At 41.3% G+C, this 20,071-nt stretch overlaps 1 protein-coding gene across 3 annotated transcripts; it reads right to left on the minus strand.

The window, feature by feature from the left end:
• Positions 1-171: 171 nt before the first annotated feature.
• LOC126872540 (obg-like ATPase 1) lies at positions 172-14,084 on the minus strand. 3 transcript variants are annotated; one of them, XM_050632617.1, is made up of 11 exons: positions 13,945-14,084; positions 12,001-12,182; positions 5,634-5,694; positions 4,038-4,165; positions 3,519-3,694; positions 2,859-2,936; positions 2,684-2,781; positions 2,402-2,542; positions 1,090-1,186; positions 901-1,023; positions 172-783 (listed from the first exon to the last, which is right to left on the minus strand). In XM_050632617.1, the coding sequence occupies exons 2-11, from the start codon at positions 12,179-12,181 to the stop codon at positions 673-675; spliced, it is 1,194 nt and encodes a 397-aa protein (XP_050488574.1). In that variant the 5' UTR covers position 12,182; positions 13,945-14,084; the 3' UTR covers positions 172-672. The 3 variants fall into 3 exon arrangements, with proteins under 3 accessions (XP_050488574.1, XP_050488575.1, XP_050488576.1); XM_050632618.1 differs by lacking the exon at positions 13,945-14,084 and adding an exon at positions 12,556-12,577; XM_050632619.1 differs by lacking the exons at positions 12,001-12,182; positions 13,945-14,084 and adding an exon at positions 6,412-7,187 and having other exon boundaries at positions 5,634-5,711.
• Between the last annotated feature and the right edge of the window lie 5,987 nt (positions 14,085-20,071).

The following is a 20,071-nucleotide window of genomic DNA, read 5'->3' on the forward strand; positions in this document are numbered from 1 at the left end:
TGATATAAAGAGGATATTTCGTTGATATTCAGTTCGTACGACGCAAAATCCGATAAAATACCTATATTATAGCTGGATTAGATAGTTATATTTATAATCGTAATATTTTAAATGTACAAAGCAAGCTTCAAACACGGTTTTACTATTCTCGAGGGAGAAGGTATTAGATAATTATCTTTTAAAGAAATATATTTAGAATAAATATGGAAATATACAAAGAAACATTAGAAAACGTACAATGATCGTTTTGTGGTTTACTGGTTGTTCCGAGTGGTAAAAATCAGCGTATTATATCATCAAGCTCTTATCACCTATTTACATTTATTGTTGTTTAAAAATGCAAGTTACCGATATTTTGATCTTGTATAAAATAAAAGAAAAAGCATTGAATTGACAAATTACGTTGATCGTATAAGCATAGGATATTTTATCTTTATAGCGTAATAGAACATATAAAAATATCTATTTGAGTACAATTCGAAATCTTGCTATAAAAACGTTACTATCGATACCAACTATGATATTATACGATCTTAAATTGAAGGAAAAATGAAATTAAGGAGTATCAGAAAGCGATTTTGATCGTTTCATGCGCAAATCGCGCGTGCAACAAAACATGGCGATCATGTTGATGTACAGATGAACGAGCAACAACATGAGTAAAACGTGCCATCACTTTTTCTTTGCATCTTTTAATCCAGCACCAGCGTTAAACTTGAAGAAAACGATGTCTCCGTCTTCGACGACGTAGTTTCGTCCTTGTTGCCTATATTTTCCGGCGGCCTATAGTAAAAAGAAAAAAAGAAGATTAATATAGCCACATTTACATAGAACAACTGGAAAATAAAAACAATGAAAAGCATTCGATTGATGTTAAATATCACACAGTACGATACTCACCTTTACCGCTGCTTCCGATCCTTCGTTTTTAAAATCGTCGAATTTCATGACTTCAGCCATGATGAATCCCTTCTCGAAATCTGTGTGAATCTTGCCAGCAGCTTGAGGTGCTTTTGTACCTTTCTAAAGTAACGAAAGATTCCCGGATAAGATCATGAAAGAACATTGAAAAGGATCACTTTGATTTACCTGGATCGTCCATGCTTTCACTTCATCGTGTCCCGCTGTAAAGAAGTACTGCAATTGCAATGCTTTGTATCCTTGAACGATAATCTTGTCAAGCGCGCTAAAAACGATTCGTAAGATGAAACAGCAAATTTTCAACTCGTATTAGAAAAAAGAAGACGACGGGGGAGGGGAGCAGAAAAAAATGAATTCTTGGTTCAAAGAAGGGGTGGCCAAAAAACAGGACTGTGGAATATGATTGTCTCGAACCGAATATCGTCTAATGACAGGGTACAAGAAGGGAAGCCATCCTGTTCCGTGAGCCCGACGAACTTCGAGACTTCAGAGAATACACATAAAGCTGAACGACTTAATACCGCAATTTTATCACTCTAACTCTGTCCGAGATCTACTTCGGCGCCTTGGTTATCTGCGGTCTCGAAATAAAATCGCGGTATCTAGAAATCTTTCGTTTGTCCCCTGTGATTACCAAGAGAACCTACCTTATGCGATCATTTCGAGGGATCGACAAAATTTGCCGAAGAATTTAGATTTCTAACCATCAATGCCAGATTATAGGTATCATTGGTAACGATTTTATATTTTCCACGCTAGCTATAATTATGCAATCCCCTTCGGTCCAAAATAATTGCAACATAAATTTATATAACGAACAAAGTTTTTCTTTATCCAACGCATTATAGTTCTGTACGTCGATTACTTTTATCGGTATAACATACAGTATGTTACAGTATAACAATGTTGAAAACGTACGCGAACTTGATCGAGTTTACCGTGCATAACACGGGTTGAGTTTGTTCGCGAATGACCCACTAGCCAACTGAACCGGTTGATCCTCATTCCACTCGTCTCCCTGGTTATACCGGTGTGCCCGGGAGGATAGGAGGGGTTTTTATGCAATTTTGCAAGAATTTGAATAGCCGTTCGTAAAAATATAATGCGCCACAGTAAAGATGCCGCAGTTTTTATTGGTCACCCTACATGAAAGTAGGGCTAGTCTAGACGCTTAAACCGAGCCCTCCATTGTTATTACCATTAGTAGATAACCTGGTGCATAGCTAAATATGGGAACCTGACTTTCTTAGGTTTTAAAGCAGGGGAGGATTAGGTTTTACGAATTTTACGATTTTTACGTTCGTTCCTCTCCCTTCCTTTCACTCTCTCTCTCTCTCTCTCTTTTTTTCTTTTCTTTTAAATTCACGCAACACACTGCTTATTTTGGCGGTCGTTTCATTTGCAAGTATAAAGATAGTTTGGCGTTCATTTAAAAGATACAGATAGAGCTATGTAACGAATTATAGACACCGTTACTCACCTCGTAACTTTGTTCTCTTCTTGATATTTCGCACGTTCTGCGTCATCCATATCGAAAAGTTTATTTTCGAAAGTTCCACTGAATGGGATTAAAATAGCTCCTGGATCGTTCTTATCAACCCATTCTTTGATTTTGATTAACCTGAAATTGACATGTGAGTGTTAAGACATAAGAAAAATTCGTATGTTAATTAATATATTAATGATCGATTGTCGTTTGTTTAAAGCGTCAAATAACGATAATATACATATAGATCCCAGATAATAAACGATATATACATACCATTTATTCTTCTTACGTATGTAATCCTTTTCGGACAGATTAACTAAATAAATGACTGGCTTTGACGTGAGGAATAAATATTTATTGAGAGCCTCGATCTAAAAACACGACCGACCAGAATAACATTGGAATAGCATTAAAATTTTTCATTTGCAAAGCGATACGATTAACTTACGTCAGTAGCACTCCAGTCGGCAAACCTGATATGCCTCTTTTCATCCACCATTATACCTTTCACTTTCAATAACGTATCCTGCACAGAAAAGCACTCGATTATATCTGTAAGCGTTAGCTTTCTCCAACAGATTGTATTTTTTACCACTACCGTGCGAAAATACTGGATTCGAAAAAGATCAGTGTTCCGCTAACGATAATAGTCGGCCAGACGAATAAGTTCGTAAGTAAGTACGCTACCAAGTGGAATAATCCCGAGATCGAACTGTGATTAGAGGATTGTACACTAACGAAACGCCTCTCTATTACTTTGACCGAGAGAGAAGACGAGGAGGTAGCTTGGAACTCTCGAAAAGTTTTAGCAAATTGCAAAGTCTAGAACGAGGGGAGAGATCGGAAATTGCCGTGGGTCAATCCACGGAAAGAGGGTAATTCGATTGATTCGTTCTAGGAAGTAGTGTACCGACCGCGCTCTCTTAATTTCCTCGGTAATTTCGTTCAGGCTCTACGATATGCCTACATTTACAATGATTTCTTTCGTTTCTCAATCCGAACGTCAAAAGAGAACGAGTTTCTTTAAACGTCCTAATGTATTTCTTTCGATGTGCAGGGTTAACGACGTTAAAACGCATCAAATCTTCAAACATAAATTACTACTTACGTATTCAGGCTTTAGTTTCTTGTCGTTTCCTCGGACAACGAGCTTCTCCAGCTTCTCCAGATGACCATTTAAAAACTCGATATCTTTCAACCGTAATTCCTCGCTAATTATCTCGAGATCTCTCACGGGATTCACGTCTCCTTCCACGTGAGTAACGTCGTCGTCGTCGAACGCTCCTACGAATAAAATACGATATTGATCCGCTTAGTTTGGCAAATTTATTTTCTAGAATCGATGCAGTTCTATGAAAACTGTTAACGAAAGCTATAACGGTATAGTACTCTTACGTCTATAAGCTACTCGTGCGTGTTGCAAGATAAACTCGTGTCCATGATTGCATGTGCAATGCACGGAAGGAGCAAACACGATGATAAACTAATCTCTCGATCTCATCGGCAACGCTACCTTCCCTTTAACGTAATCGATTTTATCAGTTATTGTTCATCTGGGACAGCAACGTCGTCGCTTGCTCCTATATAAAGAGCTTCGTATCGAATCGAATGTTTATGCTGGACTTACGGCAAAGATGAAAAATCCCATCGCAAGCGTTGATGTGCGATAAGAAATTGTTTCCCAGGCCTTGTCCCTCCGCGGCACCTTTGACCAAGCCAGCGATATCCACGACATTTAAGAAAGCTGGAACTTTGCTGAAACCGTAAATAAGGACGCGTCTCATCGCGATTCTCGATTCGTTCAAGAAGCAAAAGTCGCGAACTCTGTTGCTCTTAAGAGTTCGAACTTCGGAGGGTGGTTTCAGCCTTCGAACCTGAGTCACCGCGGCTAAAAGATATACACATATATATAGATATATCTACTATATTCGGCTGTTCCTCCTTCCTAAAAAGTTTCATCCAAATCGAAGCCGGGAGCATTCGCGACTTTTTCTTGTAAGTACGAATAGAATACGACTGATGATGTATTTACACTGTAACATGCACGCGCCTAGAATTTAAAGGAGGGCGTCGCAGTGACAACGAGCTGTATTTAAATGCTAATGCAAGTAGCATCATTAAACAATTAGCCTTTGAAGAGAGGCGTTAGTAAAATGAGCAAGAAGGGGAGTGCCATGTTAGGTGGCTTTCATTAGGGATCGTTGAATCATCTGACACGTGACAGCCATTCGGACTTTGCAGTGTCGTTGGCCGTTGGCGACAGTGTTTCGGAGTTGGGTGCCAGGGTGACCAGGATGCAAGACACGCTCTTTGATCTAACACGGTAGCGAGTTTTAATCTCTTCAAATTAGTTGAATTCCGAGGAAAGCACGTGTCGCAAAGCAAACTCGATTCGTCTTTCACTCGATAATTTTTCGTTACTTCGCTATACTTTGAAGTTCATCGATTCTATGCCGCTCCCTCTCTCGCTCTCTCTCTCTCTCTCTCTCTCTTTATCTTTTGCGCTCTGCCATGGTTAAGTTTAACTGTTTACCAGCGACAACAGCGTCGAAGAATATTTTACCGTGGACCGAACATACGCTTTGCTTTCCAATCTTCCTGCTGCTCTGTACATTCAATCTCGTCGTGTGAACGAGCCAGCGTGATAACGCGAGGCACGGTAAACACGGCTTTCATCGACAAGTTGATGCATACCACAGCACGTATAGCGGTTTCCATGTGTTTCGGTGGAACTTTCATCGCGTTTGATTAGTTTCGAGTGTCACGTGAAATTTTAATTAATCTTTTCTAGCCTCCCCTCGGAGGGCATACATTGATCTTTCTAACGCAAAATAATCCAGTCAATATCGCATATAAATCTAAGTTTTAGAAATATCTTACGAAATGTTATCTTAAATAATAGTATGCCACGAGCGAGTAAAAGAAAAACGTACGTGAAGTCGACTGGTATTCAACGTGAGTTATACGTCGCGTAGACGAATTTTGTCGAATCTGCATTGCAGATCACGTACCGCTTTCTCTCCTCCCTATCCCTGCCTTGTGAAAATAAAAGCAAAGGAGTATGGAAATGTCAATGGTTATTCCAACTCGTTTCCCATTGCGAGGGCGCATTTTCTGGTAGACTCGTCACTTTTGTTCGATAATACAATAACGCGTATCAGTTATTTGTCGTTACGATCGAACAATATTTTCACCGGTGTGTAGTAGCTGGTTTGATACGTACCTAGCTGGCTTAAAATATTCGCACAGGTAATCGAATCTTGCGTCAGGAACGGGTACGCGACGTGCTGAAAGATAAAATCTAGTTAGACGACAAATAACATTCAATAACAAATTTTTCTTAACAAATAACACGCGTCATATATTCACATGGGGAATAAAAAAATAATAGGATATTGGAAAAAGAAATTCTAGTCAGATAGTAGATTATGTATACGTTGTTTATTGTCTATTTACAAAGTGTTTATTACACTGAGATATAAAGTTTTATAATAATATTTAGACACGATTAAAGTACAAAATATCTAATTTATTCGTTGTCGGGATTCGATAAAATCTGTAATAGAAAATAATAGGACAAATTATCTATTCACAATGTGTTTATTATTATTGTCGATTTTTTATCGTCGGGATCGGCTAAAATTTGTGTCGGTGATGTTCGACGAAACGTAATTGAAGTAGACTTAGGTACGTATATACGAGATAACATAGATGATTGTCGAGTGTATTTGTGAGTAGGATTAGCCTGATCTTTATATACAGGTGCATGTATGAAAGGGTTTATCCTTTTCTTCATCGTTCGGGTCGCTACTTTGATGATCATTTCACGACTGTACATTCTTCTGCTAATTGTTTTGTACAACTCAGTTTCTTTTAAGCCGCAACATGTGTTACGAGCCTTTAAGTATACACCGATGTAAACGGCGGCGGTAGCCGAAGGCGATAAACCTGGTAATTTCGGCCGATCTACGCTGATTTCGTTTACAGCTTTGATTATTAACTTGGAAACCGTTTGTTCCAAGAAACCAACATTTGGCAGAGATTTTACGTCGATCGTTGGCATCGTATATAAAAATTTCATTTGAACGTTCGCGTATTTATCGGGTTGCGCTAAAAATTTATCGCGACAATCTTCCGTACAGAACAGGTATAAATTGTCTTTGTACAAAACTGCTGTAACTATTTTTCCAGGTACAAGTTTTCGACTTGGTAATCCATCGAAGTACGTTACTAAGCAAAATCCTCTGACTTGCAAACGTTTGGCCCAACACGAATGTTCCAAGTCGATCGTTTCGGTTAAAATTCGCGGACGATCTTCCGGTGGATACGCATTGTTCGCCGGTGGAAGATATTTTTGCGGATGTTGAATAAATTCATTGGTATGTTGCGAACAAATCCAGTAGAAGTGTTCCCTAAACTGAATCGTGCCTCGATGATCCGGAGGTCCCGATGTCTTCATCGTGTTCTCGTAGTACAAGCAAAGAGGACAATAGGACTCGAACCGGCTTTGTCGTCTCCTAAATTCGTACGGCGAGACGCTCATATATTTCAAGCTGTGAATTTTATCGTAGTCACTTTCACGAAAGTACGATCTGATGATCCTGTATCTGGAACATACGCGTCGATCAGCTTGGCTCCACACATACCACATACATTTAGTCGCGTCTAATTCTATTACGTTCTGGGTGAAACTTTTTAACCAAGTTCGAAAGTGTCCCTGATCGACCTCCCAAACGGCATAGCGATGAGATAAAAAGCTATTCGAGAAGGTAGGTGGTTTTATCGTTCGATCGTCGGATGCGCGAGACAAACGATCGAGACAAAAAGCTAGATTCGCTTTCAGGTCGAGAGTGATCATTGGTTGAAGACCTAGAAACGTCAGTTGCTCGTATTCTTTGCGGTTTAAGGGAAAACCATCGAGCACGAAACCTTGAGAAATCACATTAGGATCGATGGAATACATTTCAACGGCACGGTTTACGCATTCCGTTGGAACCGTTCGACCTGCACGAAGAGAAGATTCCGTCAATTGCGCCCACTCTGTCCAAGGAAAATATTTGACGATGTAACGTAGAGCGGCTCCTCGCGTTATCACTTTTACGCCATATTTGTTGGCAAATCGTTGTGCAAGAGTCGTTTTCCCGGATTTCGGTGGGCCAATGATAGAGAGCCGGAATGGAATAATAGGTGCGCAAGAATCTCGTTCGAGATACTCGAACGGACTCTCTAAAAATGCGGTCTGCGCGTCTTTGCCGCCGAAGAAGTAGACGAATTGTCTGTGTATGACGGGATAAATCTCCTGCACAGATTCCAGTGGCAGGAACATTTGCAGAGGAACGTTATTTTGACGCAACTGCACAGGACACCAGCGTCCAAAGGAACTTAAAAGATAATAGCCGCAATCAAGCAGAGTGTCGGCTGTTTCAAGATCGATGGTATAGATCTTCTCCAGGATAGAAATATCTCGACGAACGTAGGGCTCGAGAATTCTCATAATTCGCAGTAAAACGTTTTTTACATCTGCTTCGGCATCCACTACGATATACGGTATCGATTCATTTTCTAGAAGGCTGCGAATAGCAGCTATCTTTTGAGAATCAGTTTCGTACTTGCTGAAAAATTCCTGCTCGATTCTTCGTCTCGCTGTTTCAAAATCTTCCCAGTCGGTGAACAGCACAGGCTCAGGATTCTCTCGATACCACGTTTCTTCTAACTCAAACCTTCTCACTTCCATTTCTTCCAAATCCGTGTCATCGCTCAGCATGTATTCCTCCATGAGTATGTCGTCTTCGTCCTTGTATTCGTGCTGCGCGTTATCTTCTTCTTCCCCGATATATCGTTGACCGATCATCTCATCCAGCATTCTTTTCACCCAAATATCTCGATCTCTTCGATAATCTTCAAGCTGTGTAGCGTATCGTAATTGTTCGATGCGTTTCTTCTCTTCCAAATTCTGTTCCCACGATGCGAGTAATTTCGGTATTACTCTGTCCGATACCGTCTCTCTACCGCAACGAAGTTCTATTATTATCTCGGGCACCGTGTACTCTCTTATAGCAGTTTCTACGTCTTGCGGACAGCTTGGAAACTGATCGAACACGGCACCGGGTTCGCCGTAAAGTCCTTTGAAAAATCGCGTTAAACATTCGTCGTGCATTCTTTCAGGAAGAAGCACACTGCCGTCTTTCCAATAACTTCGAATAAATGTCAGAATTGTATTAGAGTCGCTGTTGTATCTCTCGTCGCTCGGATCTGCTGGCAATTCTACCTCATCGGGAAGTTCGTTTGATAAAACAAGAACATCTCTGTGGGATAATGGTCGCATTCCACGGGATCCCATGTACGTAGTGAAACAATTAAAGTAATCTATATGAAGCAGACCGTATTCTCGAGATATCGCGTCTGACAACGTGCTTTTCCCACTCCCTGATGGACCAACGATACTCATACGAAGGGGTGGAATTAAAGATAAAGGCCTTTTCAATGGAAGACCTAATTTTTGCGGGCCACGTAAAAATTCCTCGAGAGCTGTGAGACTAGATAGATGATATATCTTATCCATAAAAATAGCGCTGAACTCTTCTTTGCCTCTCCAAAATATATTATATCTTAATAACGCCACTGGACAGTAGTAATTAGTGTCTCCAAAGCGACGATTATCTTCCTTAGAAGGCAATTCCGCCGTTTCTCTTTCACCTTCCTTTTCTTCTTCTTCTTCTTCCTCGATATTTTCCGTGTCATCGGTCATGCCGATATATTCTGCAAGATCTCTTTCTCTTTCCTTCTCCTCGTCAGTCATAACTCTTGCTTTATCCATATAACGATCCTTAATTCGATCCATAACGTATTTCGAGACATCGGTGATTTTACCAACATCGCAGGTAATAAGATTTCTGCAAGTATCCATCGCTCTTTCTCGTATCGCTTCCCAATCCGATTCAAACCTCTGAATGTGTCTAATATATTCGACCAGACCTTGCGCCTCTTCCTCGCCCTCTTCATCTCCAAGGTCTTCGAAGCTTTCCTCGAATTGCCCATCCTTTTCGATGCCACGAATTTTGCGCCATTTTGATATCAAATAATCGTAAGGATCCTCGTCGAACAAAAGAATCGCATCCTCGAAGATAATCTCCGAATCTTCCACGATTGTTTTCCAAGAATCGATATTAGGATACATACCATCTACGATGTAACCTCCGTCTCTCCATATTTCAATATCGATTTCTTCTCTCGGCACGCTCTGTATAGCCTCCACAATCGCATGATCCGACGAATAAATATACGAGTTAACGTTCGCCGAATATTTTCCAATTTCCTTCGCGTTTATTATCGTACCTCTTAACACTCGTGCCAATTCGTCGCAGAGATCAGATTTGCCAGAATAGTCAGGTCCAAATACTACGATTTTACAAGTCGGTCGCGGAGACAAAGGAGAAATAAAAGTTCTTGGATTTTCGATAAATAAATCAGCAGCCTCGTTCGACGAAAGAAAGAAGACTTTGTTCATAAATCGAACGGCGTGTTTCGCTAATCCTTCCACGGTCCTTCCCTTTGTTAATTCGACGGGACAAAGAAAATTCCAGGACGACAGTCTCCAAGGGAATAGAGGCGAAACGGTTTCTCTGTTTCTCAGATCTTGAAACGCTTCTTCGTTCGACTTATCTTCGAATTCGTCGCCAGTTACGGGTATCACTGGCGATTCACCCTCGAATTCTAACGCAGCGTGATTCGCGAATCTTCGCGGAAGAATTACACGCGGCACTGGCAATGTGCGTAGCCGTGAGATAAAAATTTGAAACATTAGCGATACAGGTGTACGACCATCCACGCGAATTATGTTCTGTGGGTTGTATAGCAAGATCCATTTCTCGATCGTAGGCAGTGCCACGCGTTTGTACATTGCACATTGCGATTCCACGTTGGATCTTTCGTCAGAAGGTCGTTTCAGTAAGTATTTCCCCTGGTTTTCGTCTAAAACTCGTTCTTCCTTCGTCAACTCTTGATACAATTCAAAGGAAACGTTCATGTTATTCTGCATTTTGTTATGAGAAAATAACATCTCAATATGCCTGCTCATACCAGCGAAACTCGTGTCTACGGTGCGACCAGTTGTCGGATCTATACGAAAATGTGCACGCTTTATCGTCGCGTCCGCGTCAGGACACATTACGTAAACGATTATCGATGGTTTTATGGACCACGTTGCGAAAATATCTTCGATCTGACTTGAAATAAAATCTTCGTAACGTGGATTTTCCAGTACGACACATGCTTGATTCTCTATCTTTTGATCGCGAGAAGTCGAAATATCTTTGCTATTATCCGACACATCGTGATGTTTGATCGCTTTTTCGTTCGCTGTATCGCAGGTTCTAGGAACCGACGTGTTAAAAATCTTCATAAAATTTTCTGGATCCAGCTTCTCGGTGGAAATATTTGGGTAAGAAGAATAATCGAGTGTCTCGTTTGGAATTAACGGCAATCCTTCTACAACGTACCCTTTGTGAAACACGTCCCTTTTATTAAGACGACTCGTTATCAAATTCATGATAATTTCTGGACCTAAACATTCACCTGTTTTCAACACGTCCGCCATGAATTTACCTTTTTCGCTGTTTTGCTGGATCTCCTGTTTCATAAGCGATAACGGAGAAATCAACACGCAATTCCAAGAGTCCGCGATCATAGTCGCAAGTTTCGTAGTGTTCAAGTCAGGTTTGCCCAGAACGACGAAACAAGTTGGTTCGCTTGCCAGATATTTGTTTCTCGCTTCGGTTTCGTCATAGGGATCGCGAATCTCGTGAGGTTCCTGAGATGGTTCAAAGTGTGCTCGGACGTTTCCATACTCTCTCGACTCGCATTTGGCGGGAAATCTAGTAAATGGATTTGTATCTTCGTGGAAGACGTAGTAAGAGTTAGCTTTTGGATACACACATTGATGAGCTTCGGGCCAGGAAGGAGAATACTTCTGGCGAGGATATCCTTTGATGAATCGGAAGAAACTCTTTTTTATAATAAACGATGCATCTGCGTAAAACTTCTCGTGCTCGTCTTCGTGCTCTTCTTTTATCTTGGGACGCGATGTTTTATCACACATCGTTGGATATATCTCATTTTTAGGTTACTATATAAATCTTTTACACAGAGTTGCAAACAAACGACATGCGATTTAATATCAGGTTAAATATTTGCAGTGGCAGACGCGAACTACGATTAACGTTATTAGGTCGGAGCATCTAAAAAATGTTGCTTTGTATAGTAAAAATTGAATGAAATTTCAATTCGATTATATCATGTGCTGTAGAAAATATTTTCTATGACGTACAACACGATATCGCTATTATGATTATTAGACTGCGAATGTATATGCAAACATAGATGAAATTTAAAGGTAAAGTCAATGTAATATAGAAGTATACAGAAAGTTTCCAAAGCGAAGTGCTCGTCGTAACTTTTAGTAAGCGAAACGAGTCTCCAGCCAAGTTCCATTTCTTTACTTTCTTTTTGTTCTTTACTCGCAGAAATACAAATTTGCACAGAAGTCCGCAGTCTATAATAAACATGCATAAGAAAAAAATATGAATACTTATTTTCATTGGGATCGATGGTGCAGAAGGGAAAGTTCTCAGCAGCAGCCTGGCTTTTCGTGAGAACGTTGAAGAAGGTTGACTTTCCTACGTTAGGTATGCCTACTATACCAACTTTCAAATTGGTACCTACGCGGCCAATAAGCGGCTTCCTTTCAGGTTCTTCGATTTTCTTTGGCGCCATTCTATGACAGAAATATAAATCTATCGTCATTGCACACATTCATATGAAACCGTATCGCGATTTCAAGAATCCAACACTGATTAGAATCAAATCTTGTAACACGTTTGTCGAAGGTTCGCTTCGATTCGAGAAGTTCCATTCATTTCCACAGCGACACTATTCGCTTCGCAATGGCCAGGTTTACCGATTCGTCTTTGTCTACGTACTAACGCAGCATGCAAAAATGACCGCGTCTGCATATTTATAGGGAGAGAGGGGGGGGGGGGGGGTGATATATCAGTTTGCATGGACAGAAATGAAAATGATCCAACATGGGCCACGCCCTTGTTCCTCCAACCCTCGGAATCTTTAACAGTCCACCATGTTTCACCTACCTATGCACGCAGTGCCCCCCGGCCTCTTGATACTTCGAACAGAATCAAGGCACGGCGGACAGAGCGGAGTAGAATGAAGCGAGAGAGCAGAGTCGAGAGAGTCGGCTTCTCAAACATCGGGTCGCTTTCGAGCGCTCGGGGTGACTAATTATATTAATGCGGACGGCACATCAAGCGATTGCTGTATTTACCGCAAGATTGCCCCCCTTCTTTCTTTTCATCCTTCGCTCGCTGTACAACGGGGCCCGCGCCATATCAAAAGGATGAAACAGGTACGAGACGCCTACGGGAGGCGAAGGGAGAGACCCGGGGAAGGCCAAGGGAAGCAAAGGGAGGCGAACGAAAGTGCGGAGAAGCGAATTCGACGAGAAAGAAGAAGGGACGAGGTGGATTCTCCTGAGCAAAGATGCGAGGGAGGAGGAATACGTCGGGTAAGGGGACCGACGATTACTGGGCACCAAAGCCGCGAATCACCGGCATCACGCCGGGAATCTGCAACCGCGCCTTAGGCCGCCAATCCGCCACCGACTTTGCGATTCCTCTTCCTCTGTCTCGTCTTTCGGATCCCTCTCTCTACCCTTCCTTTCTCGTTCCTTTTCACACGATCAGCCATCCCGACTGGCTTTCCTCTTCCTCTCCGTCTATCCCCGAAACTATCTACTCTCTCGAACAGTTTAACTCGAAACCGCGCCACCTCCAACCGTTCTTCATCACGGTACCCACGAAATTTGCAGATTACGATAATGGAAGAGAAGAAAGGACCCGCCCGCGATGCTACTCAACAGCCGCTCTGGCGCCGTGGTATCACCGTCGCCTCTGCTTTTACGACATTGTCTCGCCATCGTTTCCTCCGCTTTATCGATCGCTTCTTCTACCTCCTCTACCTTTACCTCGATGGAAATATAACAATACTTTATTAAAGGCGATAGTTTCTCGAGTTAAAACGAATCGAGTAAAACGTACGTGATATAAATTTCGAAATTTGAAATTCGAAAGAGGCGCCAATATTTAGTACCGTATCGGCTGGATTGGGGGTGCTTCGAGCTTTAGGTGTATTGTACAGTGCTGCCACGTAGCACTAGATTCTCGAACCAAATGCAAGATGCACACCAGATCTTAACCTTACTTTAGAAGGAGAGCGAGTTATTTATAGATTGCTAGCTTTAACAATTTCCAGTTATTTGTTTTTTAACATTCTTACGGTATGCTCGAGTCGTTCGTTCGTACGTAAGAGCCATGTGTATGTTTCTATCAGCACAACAAACGTTGCATCATTTTTGCATGCACGTACGTTACCTGCTTGTGTGGAAATTATATGAAAATCTACGAGAATAACGCTGTTCTCAGCCGCTACAGAGATGATTAGATAATTAAGTATCGATTAAATACCTCGAGTATTTTTCGTATTGTTCCTAGGTAAATATCACTGCACAACTCGTGGCAAAGATAGGAACACAGCACTGCACTGACGTCGACGTCTCACGTTCGACCGGCCTTTAGTAGCGAAACAGATATCTATATTACCAGTCGAGAGTTTTGTCGATTGGATAAACGAAGATTAAATAAAGGAAAAAAGAACAACGAAGCTACAAATTAAAACAAAAAATGAGTAATCAAATACGTTTTGAATTATATCTCGAACAATAGTATCGTATTCTTTTCGTTTGTTTTTTTTTTCCATTATTATATACTATTATCCGCTGTTTTGATATTTAATTACTTCTTGCTTTTTCTGAAACGATTTCTTCGTTCGTCTCGATGATCTGATCCTGAAGTATCTATTCGCAAACAAGTTCATTATGATTCTAGGAATAGCTTCGTGGAATGAAACGCTACCTTTAATCCGTGGGAGAAAAAGGGGCCATCAGAGAGGGTTGATTGCAATGCTTTCGTGGAAACCATAAACACGCACGCTCCTCCCCAAACAAATGTGCAAAACCACTTCAAAGTTAAAAAATACTCGCGATTGAAATCATAGCGTAAAACTGTGATTTCGTTCAAGCGGAATAAAAACGCCTTTTAAACCTTATCGTTGATGCAACTAACACTGCAAATGCCATATGGTTTGTTCTTCGCTTTCGCGAGTTCAATAATTTTCTAACGTTGACTTAGTTGTGATTCGTTACGTAACGCAACATCCATGCAACGAGGAGTGTTGTGCTCCGAAATACGACCGCGATTATCGGAGTCTAATTGGACGGTGTGCGTATGTGATGGGAACGCACGCCGTTGATCACCGGAGGGCCGTAATTCGAAGGATAATATTAAGATTGCCTCGGAATGGAGAAAAAAGGATAACCGAGTATGCAGACGCGTTCGCGTGTATTCGTGCCTTTATGTCTGGCGCCGTGAGACTGGATCAGGGAAGGATGCGACGATCGTTGACACCGACGTTGTATTTCAACGAGAAATTGGTTTCCTACCTTGGGCAGGAAAATGGTCGTTACACGAGAAGAGTTTTCCTCGTGCTGCTCTCTTAATTTCCAAAATTGCTTAATTTCCCTTTAATTGCAAGAACGCATAACGTTCACCGTGGAAGCGGAACGTATTATGTAATTTGCATAACTTCGTGAGATTTCAATTACGTCACAGACATATTTCTTGCGAGCACGATATTGCGTTAACCGATGTTTCATTTGGCGAACAGATTTCTAACATTGTGTCGACCTTGTGCCGTATGATTATTTCAATTATTTTATTACGAACCGTATCAATCTCGGCCCATATAATGCATATAATCAGGAGGCTATTATTCCACGAGCGTACGGCTGGCGGAAAGGACCTTTCTCCTACCTCTGTTCGGCCCCGTAGTCCGTACCATCTCAACTCGCTCGTTTTCGTGATATTGTAATTTGAAGACCGCAAACTCGCTGACGTCACTGGTGCACTGGAGCATCTTGCCAGCGTAGCGCACGATCGAAACTCTTCTTCCTTCTGCCCTTTCTTATTGCTTCGACAATTTCGATGAAAAGCATATTAAAGCGCGGCGAATTATAGGAATTTCGGCAGATTAGATATGCGCCGAATTGAAGGATTGCGTTACTAATTCCGGCGAAAACGCCGACGCGCTGCTCGTTGCTCGAAGATTTATTTGACCACGATGCACCACCGGATTGCAACGAAAGAATAATCTTGTTAGTTGTGACGTAGTTGCGTAAGAAATTTCTATCCGAATCGTGTTCGCGTTAAACCATGTTCTGAAAGACGCGAATACGAAGAAAGCGAATCGTAACTTGTTCGAACCGCCATACCTGGCCATTGAATCAGAAGCATTTGGAACATTCAATATTTATTAGGTTTTTTAGTTAATCGAGAGGTACGAGCAAATGTAAATGGCAAAGTTACGAAGCAAACGGCAAAGAAATGCAATAAAATCGATAATATGGTAAATAATAAGTAACTTGCTCGTTCGAAGCAGCGTTCAAGGTAGCAGTCTCTCGAAGAAAGCATGTTTCCAAGCGGAAAGATCGAAGAAAGAAAGGGCATTTAATATCTGTTCAAATAGTACACACCTTACAGGCTGTCAATTACTTAAAAGCGATTGCACATCGTAACATTCGAGCAGTGAGTCGTTTGGTCGCGTTGTTCTCGAATATACCGGGTGTTTTTATTACTAGAAAAAATAGAAGACGGACCGTAAATGGAGCACCGAATAACAGGGTGCGAGAAATAAGAACAGAGTTTGCATTGGTAGATAATAAATGTAGAAAACGATCGTTTAATGAGAAACATGCAGGACTCGTCTTTACGAGGAAATAACATCGAAACTATCGAGCGTGGGCCAATTAGACGGCGCATAAAATTTTTGTTTCGTATCCCGCTATAATACGCGCACTGCAATCATCGTTAAAGATGACTTAATCGACGTCTACGTTAATTGATATCCTTACTTAACATTCGAAACTAGAAAAGTAGGTGCATGAAACTATCAATTAGCTTTAAATTCGACGTTCGTATTCTCGAGTTTCTCGTCTCTTTCGTATCGCTATCGGAAACGAGGTAGAGAGAAAAGACATTTATAAGATGATTTATGGCAAGAAGCGAGTTACTGTCGACGGGTATGATAATCTCTATGATATAGGAAGGTCGTAAAATCGGTCAAATGTCAAACTTTACACGTGCATGGTATTTGAACAAGTAAATTGATACGTAATTGGTGCGAAACTTTAATTGTTAGATCTACCGAGTGCATTGACGCTTTCTGAACCATGATAATTACAGACATAAAATTATTAAAGCGTAACGATAAGCAACTGGAAAATTATCCCATTTTGTTTTACGCGCCACGTATTATATGTATAAAATGGTAATTTTACTTTCAACTTGATTTAAGTTGGATGGAAAGCCTTTGGTGTACCTATCATTGTACACATGATCGCACATGATGCTTCAAGAATCATGCGTATAAGTGCATTCAATAACTCGATATTAACCAGCGACTCGGTCCACTTAACGCGAATAAAATTGAAAAAAATGTTGCTGAAAGATAACGATGTTGTAATAACTCGCCAGCAAGTCGGATAAACGCTAGAAACGGTTCATTGGCTGCATTACGAGCTCATAAAATACGATGCTGCTTCCACGTTGCATCCGCTGTTTCATGTTTTTACGAGGCAAATTGAAGATTATAGAATGACCGCTCTCGCTTTTCTCAGCTGTTGCTGCATCGTTTAGGAGCATTATAACTCGCCGTTTCCTTTCTTCCTTTGCATAACCATATTCGGCATATGACTGGCCGTAGGAAAAGGAAAATTACGCAGGAAGATACGCAGCGATTAGAAAGAATTTGTTAGGTAACGAGTCGTCGGAGATTGTCTAACAAATGTTAGAATCGTGGAAATACTGCGCCTTCGACTACTTCTTTGTTAAGAAGTAACGTTATCTTCTAATTTAGGATACGTTGCTGTGCTTTTATGCTTTCGGGGAGGAAGGAAACGCGAAATAAAATCGAAAAACGGCACGTTAATGTGGAAATCATCGGATTTTTATCCTACAGAACTTTCAAATTATACACGTTCAGGATGAAACAGATTATAAACACTGTATCGAGATAGACTAGAAGAACATCCCTAATAACTAATTGCATAGGGGCGTAAAGAAGCCTTGATAATTCTTCGAGCATGTAGCCACGCAATTAAGGTGTAACGTTTCGAAGTTCTGGTCGTAAACAACACGGGCAAAGTAGCGGAACCTCCGAGGCTCGGTTCCGCCCGTCAATTGTTACCAATTGTTACCAATCAGAGTAATACGTGTCATTATAGCGAGAAGGTTAGCAGCAATACGCACAACCATCATTCTGTCATGTACCTACGGAACAGATTGCCCCGATAACAATGTTAATTTGGATAATTATCAACGGGTAATCACGTTGTTCGCATTCTACGCGCGTGAACTCCAACACAACGAATACGTTTTACAATTTCGTTAATTATTTTTTGTCGATGCTTTGCTCGTCGAAGTATCACGAACGATCGCCATATCGCGTTAATAGTTAACGCGGTAAGCGAGTGTGATACGTTGCTTTGTCCCATCAGCAACGTAGATATAATAATATCCTACAGCTCTGGGATTAATCGATAAGGTGTTAATAATATCTCAAGGCTGTTGATGCTATTAATTAGAACAAACTATAAAAATATTATCTCGCGTTATTATAACGCGCGCAAGTCGTATACACCTGTTATTATATCTGGACGCGCGCAATGATTAAAATTAATTAGTGAGACACAGAGAAAATTCGTTTCTTAACACGCTTTTAACTGTCGCTGTTCAACGGACAATTTGTTGAAAATTAATTAACACAAGGCATACGATGGCGCAACAGTGAGTTTTACAGCGCAGAAATCCGGTGTTTCAGTCTGCGATAGTGTTCTCCGCCTATCGTTGCTCCGAGATTTTCTATGCCTGCAGATTTGTTGCAAATTCGCGCAAACGATGTCCGCGATTCTTTCAGGATAATCGACATTTTCCAACATTTGTTTTACGCTCTGTCAGCTAACTTATTACAAAGCGATATACGTACACACAATAAAAAAGAAATAAAAAGAAGAAACAGAAATTTCTATAGTTACGAAATTCAATATTAACGCAGACAAACCAATTTCGAATAGTAACATTTACAAGTAACGTTATTCGTGTAATTTAATTTGAATTAAAAAATGAAAGAACGCAGTAGAAAGTAGAGGATTGATAAAGAAAAGAAACGATTTTACCCAAGAGACGACTCGTGCTGACGAGTTAGACAGGTTAAAAGAAAGCGACATATTTGACGCTACGTAACATCATCGACATTGGTAGGCATGGTGCGCGTTCGCGATGGTACAGTTTTGTTGCTTGTGCATCGTTGCGCGAGTATTACGCGAGAATGAAGATGAGGCATCGGTCTTTGATTTTGCATAGCTGGAACGATCCGGTCTGATTGGAGCACGGGCTGAGCAGTTTTAACCAGTGAACAGCAGCGGATCAAAAACGATTCGAAAGTCGCGATGTATCGCGCTCCTTGTACAGCTATAAGAAGAAGTAGTAGTAGAAGAAGAAGAAGAAGAAGAAGAAGAAGAAAAAGAAGAAGAAGAAGAAAAGCAACGCGTTCGTGCATCGCGTGGCAGAAACTGAACCAACCAGTGGCCACGCCTCCTTAGACAGCCGCCAGCCAACAATTAAGATTTGATCGGCAAAAATGGTTGAGGCAAAATGGCGCTGGCCACTGAATACGTAATGCTCATGGACGAGACTGGCCGACCTGCTGGCGGAACCGACACAACACGTGCTTCCTTGCATCCGGACTGCAGTCAGACTCGCGTTTATGATTAGAGGGTAACTCTGTAACTTACAACGACTATCGTGCCTCGGTACAACCTCTTCTGCGAAGGAAACATTGTTACAAAATTTACGCTGCTTATCGTGTTCGACTACGATCCCATGGTTAGCGCCGATAGCCTCGAAGGTTCCGAATTTTTTGCCATTGCTTATCGTTTGCATACGACTATCGCAAAGAGGAAAGGATAATGGGGTAAAAATAGTTTTACGGGACAAAGCGTAAAGTTCGCGAGAACCGTGTGCCCCTAAATGCAGGCAACCGCTAAGGCATGCGTGCGTGTAAGTACGTGTAGGAATCGGCTGGAGAAAAAGTCGTACGGCAAAAGTGGATTGTACGAGGTTGGCAAATTGCAATACACGGGAACTAGGAAACGACGTAGAACCTTAGTAAAATATTCACGAGAAGATAGACTCGGAAAGATACAATGATACAGAAATTGCGGCGTTCTCCGTTAACGTGACACGGCAGCAAACGCGTAGCGCGTGTTGCGACGCCAGGAGTACATCGTTACGTCGAGTCATAAATCATATTGATAGCAACGTACAACGTTTTCATCGTTCACACACATTGCGCGCGGTGAATGTGTTGGTGATTAATGTACTTTGATAGATGCGCGTACGAATATCCATCGGTATATAACTCTACCTGTCGATTGGCAAGATTGGATCTGCCTTCCGTTCGGTCAGCCTTTCTTTTTAT

Source organism: Bombus huntii, chromosome 13, assembly GCF_024542735.1.
Source record: "Bombus huntii isolate Logan2020A chromosome 13, iyBomHunt1.1, whole genome shotgun sequence".
NCBI lineage: Eukaryota > Metazoa > Arthropoda > Insecta > Hymenoptera > Apidae > Bombus > Bombus huntii.